Source organism: Miscanthus floridulus, chromosome 10 (genome assembly GCF_019320115.1).
Source record: "Miscanthus floridulus cultivar M001 chromosome 10, ASM1932011v1, whole genome shotgun sequence".
In the NCBI taxonomy this organism is placed as follows: domain Eukaryota; kingdom Viridiplantae; phylum Streptophyta; class Magnoliopsida; order Poales; family Poaceae; genus Miscanthus; species Miscanthus floridulus.
In genome coordinates, this window is record NC_089589.1 from 14,995,213 (window position 1) to 15,009,712 (window position 14,500).

The following is a 14,500-nucleotide window of genomic DNA, read 5'->3' on the forward strand; positions in this document are numbered from 1 at the left end:
AAGATTGTGGTCGGAAACGAATAGAAGTAGATTTAGAGGCGATAAAAGACATCCATCTTAGGCAGTGCACAACCTTTCGGGATCTTGCTAATGCCTTAGGTGTTAAGAAGAGCACACTTCATAATCGTTTCAGAGAAGGATATTTTCGTCGTCACACTAACGATCTCAAGTTTAGTTTGACCGATGAAAACAAATTAAGCACGCGTCAAGTATTGTTTGTCAATTATGAATGTTTTACAAGTCTGTCTACCAATATTTGATCAATAATATTTGCGGCCAAGTGCAGTACAAGCAATTCAAAGTCTTCAAATAAAAAAGAATATTTTTCCATGAATCAGTAGCAACTCTATATAAATTTAGGTAGCGATGCCAAGACAAAACATAGTAATTTAGGATTCGTGCGTGAATCCACCTGACCAAGACTCGTTCGTATGAGACTGGTCCTCGATGCGGGTGACAGGGCCTCCAGGTTCTCGTCCACATCAGGCGACAGGGAGGGGGGGGGGGGGGGGGGCGCTGTTGTTGTCCGGTTGGGTCGGCCGGCCAGGGAAGGGGGCGAGTGGACGTATTGGTTGCGAGGAGGGAGGATGGAGTGAGCATGCGCAGATAAAAGAGTTGGCGACGACGCGCTCGGCAGGAGGAAGGAGCATGGGATGTAGGAGGTTGATAGAAACAATGTGGTTCTTCCTAGTGGCGGAGGGAGGGAGTTGCTGAGGGGGCTGGCACCCCCAACGGTTCCCTCTATTAGCTAGTTAATCTCTAATAATTTATTACTAGTTATTAACTATACTTTTTAGTATCATATTTTTTGCGTATTAGTCTTTAGGAGTATCTATATAATATAGAATTAGTCCTTCTATTATTTTCTTCATCTTTTTTATTCTTGTTCTTGTTGCGAGTTTTATTATCTACTAGTTGTCCCAATAGTACACCTCTAATTAGCTAGTTAATAAATATAGTTAGTGTTTTGCTCGTTTATTCTCCCTCCACATTTATCTCCAACGACATCAGTTTTATTTAGAATTAGTTTTTGTTTGATCTTCTCATCGCATCTCCTTTTGGTCTAAGAATTAGTCACCGAGTGGAGGTTAGAGACCTAAGGCTAATATAATTTTGTTCAATTTTCTTTGTAATATTTAGTATTTTTTTTAGGTTTTTATCTTTCTTTTGTATTATAAAATAAACGTTTATTTGTTTGGTTGTTAACTACGCTCTTTGGCTCTTTGCGTTTACATATTTTATCATGTATGATTGTTGTCGTCTTGAACGGCCCCTCCCATGTTTAAATCCTGGCTCTGCCCTAGTCTTTCCCTAGCGTTATGGCTGGTTTCCAGCGGCCTCGATGCAAGTGAAGACTCCGATAAGAAACGGTTTCTTTGTTTCCCCTTTCTCTGCTTAGTAACTCGCTTGCCACATCAGCAAATTGTATAGCTGGAAGTATAACAAATACACAAAGAAACTAAGGTGATTTCTGCATTGTGAGTGCCCTAAGTTAGCAGTCAATTAATATAGACATAGAAAAGGTGTATCATGGCAGTGGTAATAATCCTTCAATATGGCATAACAAGATCCCGTCCGATAGAGTTGTTTCATTTGACACTAGTTTTGGATGCATTGTCATACTTGTACATACAACACGCACAATAATCAATTGCACCGATACCTCAAAAGACAACGAAATGATTTTGTGCACTGGAAAAGGAGTACCATTCATACATATGCTAATTATTTGGCATGACGGTTTAAGAGAAAGCAAAACCATACAGTGGACCCGGAATAATAGCCTGTGGCCACCCTTGCGCACTTTGCAACGAGTCAGCTAGCTAGGTAAAAGCAACCGTCAACATCACCTCGTCGACCACTTTACCCAACTGAGTGTCGAACACATCTTCATTGACATTAGCTGCTGTGAGTCCAACATCCACAACAGCAAATTTTCCTTGCAAAGCATACCATCTGGCGCCCTGTTAGATGCTTCAAATGTTACGGTGACACTGCTCCTGGAGTGTGGTGGAATAATGCCTTTGTTCGGCTCCACGAAGTAGTTAAGTATGCTTGGCTTTTGGATCTTGAAGGCGATGTAGTCATCCCTCTCGTTGTTTAGCTCAACTGAGCATTGTATCTGCTTGTTCGGCTTGAACGGAAAATTCAGCTCGAGTGGGTCAATCTCAAGCAGCTCCCAGGGGTAAGGGCTTATCTGCAAAGAAAGATTGAGCGTTAGTTCAGCTGGTATTAGCAACGGGTCGGGTTCGGATCAGGTGGAGTCTCCGTGCATCCAAAACCGAAACCCGAAATCGAAACCTGAATCCGCCCCGAAAACCGATTCGGGTGAAAATCCATCACCAAAACCAAACCCGCGGATACCCGAAACCCGAACGGATACCCGAAACTCGAATGGATACCCGAAACCCGCGGATATATATACACATATTCACATGTATAAACAAGAGGCAACAAATAATAAATATTTTCATGAGTCAACTTTAAATAAATTTAATAATCTAAGTAAACAAATTATTATTAGTATATTATAAAACATGAGTTTTAATTCCAAATGATTTATTTCAGATATCCATTGGATATCCACGGGTGGAAAACCAAACCCGAAACCGAACCCGATTGGTTTCGGGCCCCCGAACCCGAAAACCGTGGGTGAAAAACCATCCCCAAACCCGAACCCGCAGAACCCAAAACCCGCGGATATCCGCCCCAAACCCGATCCGTTGCCATCCTTACTGGTATAGAGGCCGAGAAAGCTGTATCACCTTATTTTAAAAAGGATAGATGTCTAATAACATAATGGATGTACAAGCATATATACCTGGCCAACCATAGATTCAACAGCATTGGTTAATTAAGCTAATATCGTTGTATATGGATTATATTTGTATATTATTGTTGGCTATACGAGAGAGATACTTATGTGTTGTGTTTTTACCGTAAGGTAGTGAGTTGAAGAGTGTGTTATAAGTTATAAAGTAGAAACATAGAATGGTGATGTATAAAATCAATTTCCCTCTCTCACTCTATGAATTTGAGATAGGCTTATATGAAAACTTTGAAAAGTGGTGAAATGTCACATTCCAAGCCAAATAGCCTAATTTATTAAGTAGATTTCAATTCCTCCAAATGAAAGATCCAAACGGCCCCTAAAAGAAATCAGTTGTTACATATATCACTACCGGACTCACTGACTTTGCCGAGTGTGAGGGGCACTCGGCAAAGCCCAATTTGCACTCGGCAAAGGCTTTGCCGAGTGCTGCACTCGGCAAACAACACTCGACAAAAAATACGTCAGCAAAGGCGTCTTTACCGAGTGTCTTTTGTCGGGCACTCGGCAAAGCCTTTGCCGAGTGCCCGACACTCGGCAAAGTTGGAACCGAAAAAAACCCGAAAAATGGGAATTTTTACCTAAAAAAAATGGAATTTTTTAATTGGTGGAGGCCCCCACCCATCTCTGGCATTTTTCGCATAAATTTCAAGGCTACGTGGCCGATGGGATTCGAACCCGAGACCTCCCGCTGCGCACGAACCTCCTCTACCACTACACCACACTGTCACTTATGTCTAGATTCCATTTTAGTTCCCAATATACTATACTAAACCGAGTGTATATTGCTTGTTTGAGGTCCTAAACGAATTTAAATAAAAAAGTTGTAAACTACAAAGTTTCATAACTTTTCGAGATCTACACTTTTAGTTTAGGAAGTTTTTCCATCCGAGATCGTTTACAAAATTTGAATTTTAAAATTTGGAAATTCAAACGCAGTTTTGCATGACAAGGTGTTTTCAAATCAAAAAGTTGCCAACTACAATGTTTCATAACTTTTCGAGATCTACAGAGTTTATTTTGGTTGTTTTTCCATCCGAGGTCGTTTGAAAAGTTAAAATTTTAAAATTTTGAAATTCAAAACAGTTTTGCATGACAAGATGATTTCAAATCAAAAAGTTACAGTTTTGCATGACAAGATGATTTCAAATCAAAAAGTTGCCAATTACAAAGTTTCATAACTTTTCGAGATCTACACTTTTAGTTTAGGAAGTTTTTCCATCTGAGGTCGTTTACAAAATTTGAATTTTAAAATTTTGAAATTCAAACGCAGTTTTGCATGACAAGATGTTTTCAAATCAAAAAGTTGCCAACTATAATATTTCATAACTTTTTGAGATCTACAAAGTTTATTTTTGTTGTTTGGTCATCTGTTCATCCGACATGGTCGTTCTAACATTGTTCACAAATCTTATATATCTCTCTTATAGTTTCATAAACTACGAGAGAGATATGTTAGATTTGTAAACAAATTTACTTTCACTTTGTCATATGAAGAAAAGACCAAAACAAACATTGTACATCTTGATGAGTTGTACAACTTTGTAGTTGAAAACTTTTTCATTTGAATTAATTTACTGCTTCAAAATATGCTTTGAAATTTTCTTTGCCGAGTATAAAAAAAACACTCGGCAAAGAAGCCCTTTGCCGAGTGTCAAAAAAAAACACTCGGCAAAGAAGCTCTTTCCCGAGTGTAAAAAAAAAAACACTCGGCAAAGAGCTTCTTTGCCGAGTGTCAAAAAAAAAAACACTCGACAAAGGCGTCTTTGCCGAGTGCCCGAAAAACAACACTCGGCAAAGAGCCGATCTCCGGTTGTGTATGCAATTTTAAGGCCATGCATACAAAGTAAAATGTGACAAACATCTTTTACCAGATAACCAAAGTTATATCTGAACTCAAATAATAAGAACTAATGACCAAAACGTTCGAGCCACACATTTATATTATTATATCAATGTTAACGGCTATAAAAACATTCATCCTTGCACACAATCAGAACTGACAAAGGATAAGCGTGTGTTTGGTTTCATGACATTCGGGGATAAAATGGTTTCATAACTGATTTTAGGGATAGAATGGCTCTATTCTGTGTTTGTTGAGAGGGACAAGTCCATCCCTATTTTCTGTTTGGTTTAGGTGATAGGAGTGAGGATGGATACCAAATTTTTCACATTGTTAGCTGCCGGACCCATCGGTCATCTGTGGAACCCATTTGACATGCTCCCAATCATCTTTGTCACACAGGCACTACAGCCGCCTCCTGTGCGCACGGCCCTGGCTCCTCCCCACATAGCTCGCATGGTCCTCTGGATCCATCCCATTGCGCTGACACCACTATAGCTTGCATCGCCTTGCCTGCGTAGCTAGTCGGTGCGGCCTCCCCTCCTTCACCTTGGCCTGCTCGCTTGCCGCAATGTGTACGTAGAAGAAGGCATCCTCGCCCGTAGCTCTTGAAGGAGACGACAAGGAGTGGCCTATAAGACGAGGGATGTTGTGCCCGTCCCTTCATTTTTGTGAGAATGGATCCGTCCCACATCTAGTGGTCATATTCTCCTCAGAGGGTAGTAGATCCATCTCACTCGGCCTCAAACCAAACACCAAGAGAAAGAGGATCGCCCCATTTTATCCCTAATGAGCCGTTCAACCAAACACACAGACCCTAAGACACTCACGCCGGCTCTATTACAATTTACAACTGGCATGGAAAAGGTATCCATTCTCGCTCACAATATGAGATGGCTGTGACTACAAGAGAAATTTTACAATGGTTGAAAAAAATAGGAGCCATTCATTGGGCTAGATCCGACAGTGTAAAAATAGGAGGTACTAACGTAAAAGTACTAGGAGGTACCAAATAGGTGGGGATAGTACCAATTTATGTGGGACAAGTACCAAAATACTTGGAGCTAAGTTTGTTTTTTATTTTTTCGGTTATGGGTACATTGGTAATTCTAGCATCTTCCTTAAGAGCAAAAATGGAATTTCCCATCTTGCCCCTGTTGCAAGAGCATGGACCTAACCACTGGGATACTGGGTTGTTTTCATATGGTGCTGATCTCTTTTTTTCCTTTAGTCCTGTCTCAAAGAAATTATAGTGCCACGTACCACCAAATCACACTAAGCAAGATAAGCTCGAGTCGAACATTTATATAGCACAACATGATGGAGTTGATTGATCTGGGTAGGTAGAGAACCTCTAGGGATTAGTAGAAGTTATTTGGTACTTACTATATATATAATCACCACCAAATAACACCCTAAGCAATTTATGAACGAGTCAATCACTTCTCAAATCATCAAGGATTAATATAGGTTATTTGATACCACAAAGTAAAATGTGGCCTTTGTACAAATACACGTGAAAGTCTCAAAGTTATATAGATTATTGGGCTTAATATGTGCCATTAATGATTTATATAGATTACCGAGCCTAAACAATTTAATTGACCAAATTGAGACAATTAACACCAAGCAAGTATATAGTAATCAAAATTTGGTTATTATCAGGCACTATTTTAATATCTTGATAGCTACAAAAAAATATATAAGGACCATTTCAAGAAAAATAAAGCACCCTGAATGTTTTGGCACGATTTGGTAGAAGAATTTACCATCCTGCCCCGCCCACCTGGACAACACTACATCCGGCAAATAAAACAATGAGGATATTTTGGTAATATGAAGTGCCATATATAATCGGGCTCTGCTGTCTTGCAGGCAACGCCGCCCCCCAAATCCCCCAAATCTCCTGGCCAACGCCGCCCAAAACCCTACGCCGCCCGCTCCGCCGCAGCCTACGCCGCCCACTCCGCCGTCCCGCAGCCTATGCCGTCCGCTCCAAATCCCCCAAATCCTCCGACATCTCCCAGCCTACGTCGCCGCTCCGCCGTCCCGCAGCCACCACCCCAAATCCTCCACCGCCGCTCTGCCATCCCGCAGCCACCGTGGCCTCTTCAAGGGGATTACCTGCAGAGGGTCCTATGTCGCCAAAGAAGAGGGGCAGAAAACCAGCGAAGAGGCCACGGCCGGGAAACCAGTTTCAAGGTGAAGTGTCTTTCCTGCATCTTGTATTTTGAGTGATCTCTGTCTCTTGCTTAGACAATATCTGGTCGCCTAGATTAGCTCCTACGCACCCTATCTGAGCGGTGGTTCATTAGTTCAAGGTTTAAGATTTCTCTGTTTCTGGGTTCAGAAAGTGAGTGCTTAGTGCTTTCAACCTGTTAGTTGCCTAGCGCTTTCAACCTGTTCGTGCTGAAGTTGCTTGGAGTAGTGACTTTGTCTCTTCATTTTTTCTTTGTCTAATATAATCTCGGCAAGGCCATGGTGGGTTCAGGCTTGGTGGGGTGGTACTGTGTTTGTTAAAATGAGTGTTCCTACTGAATGGTTATTTTAGTTTCATATTCGCATGTATAATATATTTGTGCTCAATAATTTAATTTAATTTTTATAATTTGTATTGCCAGATCTGTTGATATTATTGTGGCATGGCCCTAATTAGCTGAATAGTTACACATGGCTGCCCTATTAAAAGAAAAGCTGGCATCTGATGTTTTGCACTTGTCCATGGCTGTCCTTGTCAATTTGTTGTTCTGTAATAATAGAAAATTAGCTTAGTTATATAATCAATAACCCTGACTGATCATATGAAATGACTTCACACCTGTTTACACATTGGCTATTCCTTCTATATGTTTTGTAATTATAGGGTGCACTTCCTGAGTAATTCTTTTCTGACAAAGTAGTGCACATGTTAATTCTTAATATCTCCTTCTAACAGAGCTGTCAATTTGGCTTATATTCACCCAGGCTTATGTGAAATTGTTCTCTATTGTTATATTCGCCCAGACTAATTTTCTCTTTGTTCCTTGTGAATGCAGAAGCTCCGCTTACTAACTACGAACTTCAAAAGATGAGGCGTTGTTTGATTGGTTGTTTGTAGAAGAAAACAACAAAAAAGGTTACCAAGAGAGGTGCTCAAAAGGCGCAACCTGGGATGCAATCTGATGTTCTCACAAGGTCCAAGAAGAATTGTCCAGCTGATGTTAATGCAGTGATTAATCAAGCTGAAATATGCAATCAGGCTACAGAGGAAGGTTAACTAACTACATTTCCTGTAACAAATTGAACTCAAATTCTAGAAACAGCATTCCAAAGTACTATTACTAGTTCTATCTTGCATTGTGACCTCAATGACTGATGAGCAATGGGATAAACTTGTGGAACACTGGAAAAATGAGCAAAAAATGGTAAGTTCATCCAACTGTTCCACATCTCATCATGTTGATGTCATATGTGCTTAACAACAGAACTGTGTTGCTGTAGGTGACTTGTGAGAAGAACAGAGAGAACAGAAGCAAAGTGTTCCATCAGACCACTGGGTCTCGCAGCTATGAAATGCAGATTGTAAATTTGGTGAGTACAAGTCACTGGCACTTTTCACTAGAACATGCTGTTTGAGTTTCAATTGCAAGATACTGTATATAAACTAACTTTGAGTTGAATACCAAGTCTTGTCATTTGTTTGTCAGGTCTTTTCTTCTCTGCATATTTAGGAGAGTTTTGTATGTAGCTATGCCACATAGATTAGTAATAGTTGACAAAATCCGCTGCTGGTTACTTGGTTTTGAAAATTATGTCACAACATAGTAAACTTGGGGCTGTAAAATTAGCTATGCCACTTTCACTAGAACATGCTGTAAATTTAGTTTGTTTACTGCCTTTTATCTGTGTTAGAAATACATAGTAAGGTTGTCAAGCAACACAGTAAGAAAAGGCAAGCTGACACAGATGCACTGATTAGGACTTTGATGTTCATGATTCTAGGATGTCAAGCAACATAGTAAGGTTGTCTTGGGTTATCGGCTAGCGCACCGATGCTGTTGGATGCTTCTTTTGGTTATGGATGCATTTTGGCAAGTTGTCTTCCTGCAATGTTGGTACGTGAACAGGTGGATGCATGGTCTTTTATTTGAACTGATGCATGGTCTTCGACCTGTGTAGTTATGTGAACTGATGTAAGGTCTGATGCATGCATGTGGTGTGCCAAACTTCATATGTAACTGATAGCTATGTTGGATATTTAGATGTATTTGTGATGATGGGACCTCTACCTATTTATATATGATGGCATATTTATATGTATCTGTGATGATCTGTGGTGGTCTGTGATGACCTAAATGGTGTGAATTTAAATTTGAATGTGCTGTCAATTTAAATTTGAATTTGGTGTCGATTTGAATTTGAATTTGGTGCAATTTAAATTTGAATGCTGATATGTTATGGTCCATAATGGGCCAATTCTACTGTGCAACTGGGCTAGCCCAATAGTACCTGCTACAATATGGGCCTAACTAAAACTAAAAAACTACACAAAACATGGGCCTAATTGGTGAAAATGGGCCACAGACACCCTACTGATGATGTGGCAAGGTAGCCGCCACGTCAAATCCAAATCACCAAATGACATGGCAACAGAATCATGACGGTTCATTTCATCACTATAGCCTCTTCCTACTGTTGCTGACCAGTTCATCCATGACGATCCAAAAAACCAACCTGTGACGGTCCATTTCAGTCCAACAAATATATGATGCGGGATACATGACGTTTTTCTGGATCGTCATCGTGAGTTAACTGTGACGTATTCTCGCTTGTCTATGACCAAAGTAAACCATCATGTATATGGGTTTTTCTTGTAGTGCCAATAACGATGGCTGCCCTATGGGTGGCGGAGGACTTGGAATCCAGCGAAGCGGAAGCGGATCCTGTCGGCTCACATCTGATCGGCTAGTTTTGACTGGACAATGGTGGATGAAGATGGGCTAATCGACGACAGGTGGCGTCACCTCACTCGAAGCGGGTGAAGATGGCACCAGCGGAGGTTCGCAGCAATAGCGCACTAGGGGCGACGGTGACTTGACCATTTCCACTCGCCGAATCTGGTCGTTTCAGGAGAGGATGTCAGGAAGCAGTGATGTGCTAAGGTCGTAGTTTTTTTTTCCTTTTTTGTCGTGTGTTCTCCTCTTTGTTGAGGTGTGAGTCTAAGTGCTCTTGTATCCTTTTGGCTATGTATATCCTTCATACATATAGAGGCCAGATTAATAAATCTAATATCTAAAAAACTAAAAAAATAACCATCAAACTATTAGCCCATACATATTTGGATTCTAGGCTAAAAGGTACACATATATATCTCTAATAATGAACTATTAGCCTTTATTAGCTAACTAGTTGTACTTGGCTAATAAACTAACAAGTAAGAGCAATTCACCGTTGAATTATATTTGTGCCATTGTGGGGAACTCGGGATCAAGTAAGTTGGAGGTTGTGGATTCAAAGCTTGGAAACTGCGTAAATGTGTATTTCGCGTGAAAAAACCATGGCCTGTGGGCAGCCCAAGTGTACAGCCTCTAGGCCTAGAAAATTCTTTTTTTGTGCTGGCTTGACTGCATAGCTGGCATGGAGATGCGGTTGAGTGTCCATGACATTTCAACACTATCTGTCTACCTGCTTAAAAGCCAGTAAGGATGAGAATCTAGTATTTTGATATACTAGGGAGCGTGTCCGTGCGTTGCTACGGGACAACTAAATCTTTTGTACTAAAAATATACGGATCGCACGATAAGATAACAATACTATTAAATTAAATAACGACGTCAAAGTGACATTTAATTCAAAAAGCAAAGTTCATGAAATTAATACAGTCACGGAGAGCGCGACGTCGCAGGCTCACAAACTCTACTGTATAGACTTTTTCGTGATACGGCTAAGATAATATTTTATATCGGCAGAAAGAATTCTACGATATCCATTTCTTTTATGCGCCAATAAATCCATGAATAAGTTCCACTGCATCTCCATATAATCATGTACACATATGTTCTAGTATATATGTAAATAGGTTCGTGCCCGTGCGTTGCTATGGGACAACTAAACTTTTATACTAAAAACACACGGATCGCACGATAAGATAACAATACTGTAAAAGTATATGACCGACGTTAAAGTGATATTTAATCCAAAAAGCTAAGTTCGTGAAATTTACACAGTCACAGAGAGCATGGCGTCACAGGCTCACAAATTCTACTGTGTAGATCTTTCGGTGATGCGGCTAAGATCATTTTTTATACCAGTAGGAAGAGATTTCCGATATCCATTTCTTTCGTGCGCTAACAAATCCACGAATAAATTCCACCACATCTCCATATCATCCTGTACACGGCGCTAACAAGCGAATTAGCCACAACTTATGTAATTAGTTTTATAATTAGCTCATATTTAGTCCTCCTAATTGATATCTAAAAATTCAATGTGACAGGGACTAAAGTTTAGTCCTGGGATCCAAACACCCCCTAACTCTTGACTCCTGCTGGCTGCTCACTTGCACCACCATGCCTGCCAGAACGTCTAAGATGGTCTTTAAGGTTGCCATTTGTGTATGTTGTAGGATTAAGATGCTTTGCAATGATCCATGAGGGTGTCCATGAGAGTTGAATTTTTTGATGCCATTATGATGTCTAAGCTTACCAATCAGACAGAGACGAACTTGATTGTTAAAATATTTTCAACACTGCTTTCATATACTCTCTCTATCTCAAAATAGAATTCATTCTCGCTTCCCGATAAGTCAACTTTTTTTTAACTTCGACCAATTATAATACATGTATTTTTTACATGCATGTGGCCTCAGGATGGACCTATATACGAATGGTGGGAATATTCGTTTAGAAAATTGCAGAAGGTTCATCAGTCTCACCATGTATAACCTGCACATCTTTTATTTGGCACCACTGATGTTCTCAAGGAGCAGCCACTTTTTAATTTCAGGTCTGCATGCTGGAAACACTAAAATTAAGGGTCAACCTCATTGAGTCGTCTTGCTTGATCTTTGTCCATTGTTTCCTTCCATGCATGATTATTGTTTCCTTCCATACATGTGGCCTCAAGTGATCGATTAGTTTCCTTCAAAGCAGGCGGGGATCGCAGGGATGACAGTTTCTTTTTCTATCGCGCGGGGTATCGCATGGCCTGAAGGGAGGAGTCTTGCTTGATCTTTGCCAATTGTTTCCTTCCATGCATGATTATTGTTTCCTTCCATACATGTGGTCTCATGTGATCGATTTGTTTTCTTCAAAGCAGGCGGGGACCGCAGGGATGACAGTTTTGTTTTTATCGCGCGGGGTATCGCATGGCCGGAAGGGAGGAGCGACCCCAAAAAAAGTCGCACAAAAAAATAGTCTTACTTTTAGTCTTTTTAGTTGTAGGAGATGTAAAAAACTACAACTATGCTCCTACATGTTAGCCTCATACTAGCATGTAACATGGTTTCATAAGGCTGCATTATTGTCATGTTGTCACAAACTTTGCAGCTTTCTGAAATTTACTCACAGATTAACTAGATGTGAAATATATTATGTTGAAAGTACTTATCAAAGGAGCAAAAAATTAGAAGGGAACGTCTTAGTGAAAAAGAAAACCGTATTGAATATCCTAGATATTCCATGATCCTACTGTTCCTATTTAAAGCTTCTGTTGTTTTTCATGATCTCCTATCGTAATATTACATCAGCTAGCTTGGACCATTGAAGTTAAAAGGAGAAGGAAGTAGGAGGTAAAATGATTCATACATTTTTGCTGTCAGTGTCTTGTTTACGCCCAGTCACAATCTCTGTAATTATAGCGCCCAAACTAAAAATGTCGGCTTTGAAAGACACCTCACCTCTGTTGGCATATTCAGGTGCAGAATATCCTCTGCATCGAATTGTGAGTTCAATGCATTACATTAAACAAAGAGGTTATAGTAAATGAAAAAAAGACGTGCTCTAAATACATTGCAGGCAAAAACAATGTCTAGCCATACTTACAGCGATATAAGACGTTGTTTAGTAACATATCTTGAAACTCCATCAAGGTTTCGTGATATACCAAAATCCGTAATCTTTGGCTCCATATAATCATCTAGAAGTATATTAGCAGGTTTAAGATCCATATGAACAATATTTTCCTTGTGAAGACATTGCAAACCCTCACATATTCCCTTAATTATCTGGTAACGGGTATGCCATTCAAGTCCCCTCAATTCATCTGTAGAAAGAAAGAAGAGCATGGAATCTTCAATCAGTATTTGTGTGCGCTACACTGGATGCGCCATTTTCACTTACCATTCTGGGCCTTGTGATTAATGGATCATTGACACTTAAAGCCCTGTTTAGATCAGTTTTAGATTCTTAAAACCAGTTTTTGTCTCTATTTTCTAAAATCTAGATTATGAGAAAAACTAATAGGGTGCTTGGATCCCTCAGCTTTTAAGATTCTCACTTCATTTATTGTTCTATGGGTCATAAGAAACTGGCAAAAGCTGAGTATCAACAGCTTCCCAATTTTAAGAATATAGCAAAAACTGACAGCAAAAACTGGCATATTTGGATGCCACCTACTAGATTCTTAAAAACTGGCAAAAACTGGAGGGATCCAAACAGGGCGAAAACATGGAAACATAAATGGAAAGAGGATAATGAAGTAGAGTATATATGCCAAACTGTCGTACCAGTTAAATGGCTGTCGAGGCCACCATTACTCATATAGTCAAAACAGAGAAATCTCTCTCTTATCTCACAATAAATAGGTTTTTGACGACTTCCTAACCCTTCCATTTTGATGAATTTATGGTCTGTGTTAGCACAGTATCCAAGAAACCGTACGATATTCTTGTGTCTAACACCCATCAGAGAAGTAGCCTCACGATAAAATGGCTCATCTTCGATTGTCTGGCTATTCAAAAGCTTCTTTACAGCAACGCACCCAGTTTGAAGAACTCCCTGTTTAGATTGAATTGTCAGTACAACCATGGTATTTAAGAAAAAAATATTAATTTCCATTTTTCTAGCTAGAGAAAGAAATATAGGATTGCAGATTCCTAGACTTAATTTTACCTTGTACACGATTCCAAATCCTCCTTGACCAATTTTCCTCTCATCCGAAAAATTCTTCGTGATGTCCTGTAGAACTGCTAATTGTACATTTATCGGCTTCGCAGTCACGTCATGTAATAAATCATCCAGGCTATTCACCCAGTCGTGGCTATCCTATTTGTACAATGCATTTTCAAAATCAGATCATTGTTAACATTAGCTGTCTTCACTTCAAGGCTGATCCTGCCACCAAGTAACAGAGGATGCACATAATTTTGATGTATTTGCAGGTTTTTGTTTTCCATCTTATATTTTTACTTCAAGAACATTGGCATAACAATTGATTATTTTATTTGTAATCATAAAATAGGAGCAAGATATGGGTTCCTCATATATTGTTTCAAAGCATATACAGACTGTTATAAATAGATCCTTGTTATCGTATCTTTTCATTTTGTGTAACACCCTACGTAAAAAAAGGCTTATTTGGCCCAGCAGCTCCGCATGTGGAACAGGCCTGCATAAGCACAGCACATCGCTTACACTTTTATCGTCGCTTCATGTAAAAGGTTAACTGAGAGGTGCTACGTTTGTAACGACAAGAATTATAAGCTGGGCCCTCCCCACCAACTACATCTCCTCATGTGCCACATGGACCAACTTCACAACTACTACAAGCTTTCAACAGGCTGGGGTAACACCTCATGTCCAAAAACTACTTATATGGTCCACCTCCGCACGTGGAGCTGGCCTGCATAT

General features: G+C 39.9%; 1 protein-coding gene across 1 annotated transcript; it reads right to left on the reverse strand.

Moving 5' to 3' along the window:
• Nucleotides 1–1,823: 1,823 nt before the first annotated feature.
• LOC136488055 (vesicle-associated protein 3-1-like) lies at nt 1,824–12,819 on the reverse strand. Its single transcript, XM_066485105.1, has 4 exons — nt 12,695–12,819; nt 12,458–12,581; nt 1,954–2,197; nt 1,824–1,906 (listed from the first exon to the last, which is right to left on the reverse strand). The coding sequence occupies exons 1-4, from the start codon at nt 12,817–12,819 to the stop codon at nt 1,824–1,826; spliced, it is 576 nt and encodes a 191-aa protein (XP_066341202.1).
• Between the last annotated feature and the right edge of the window lie 1,681 nt (nt 12,820–14,500).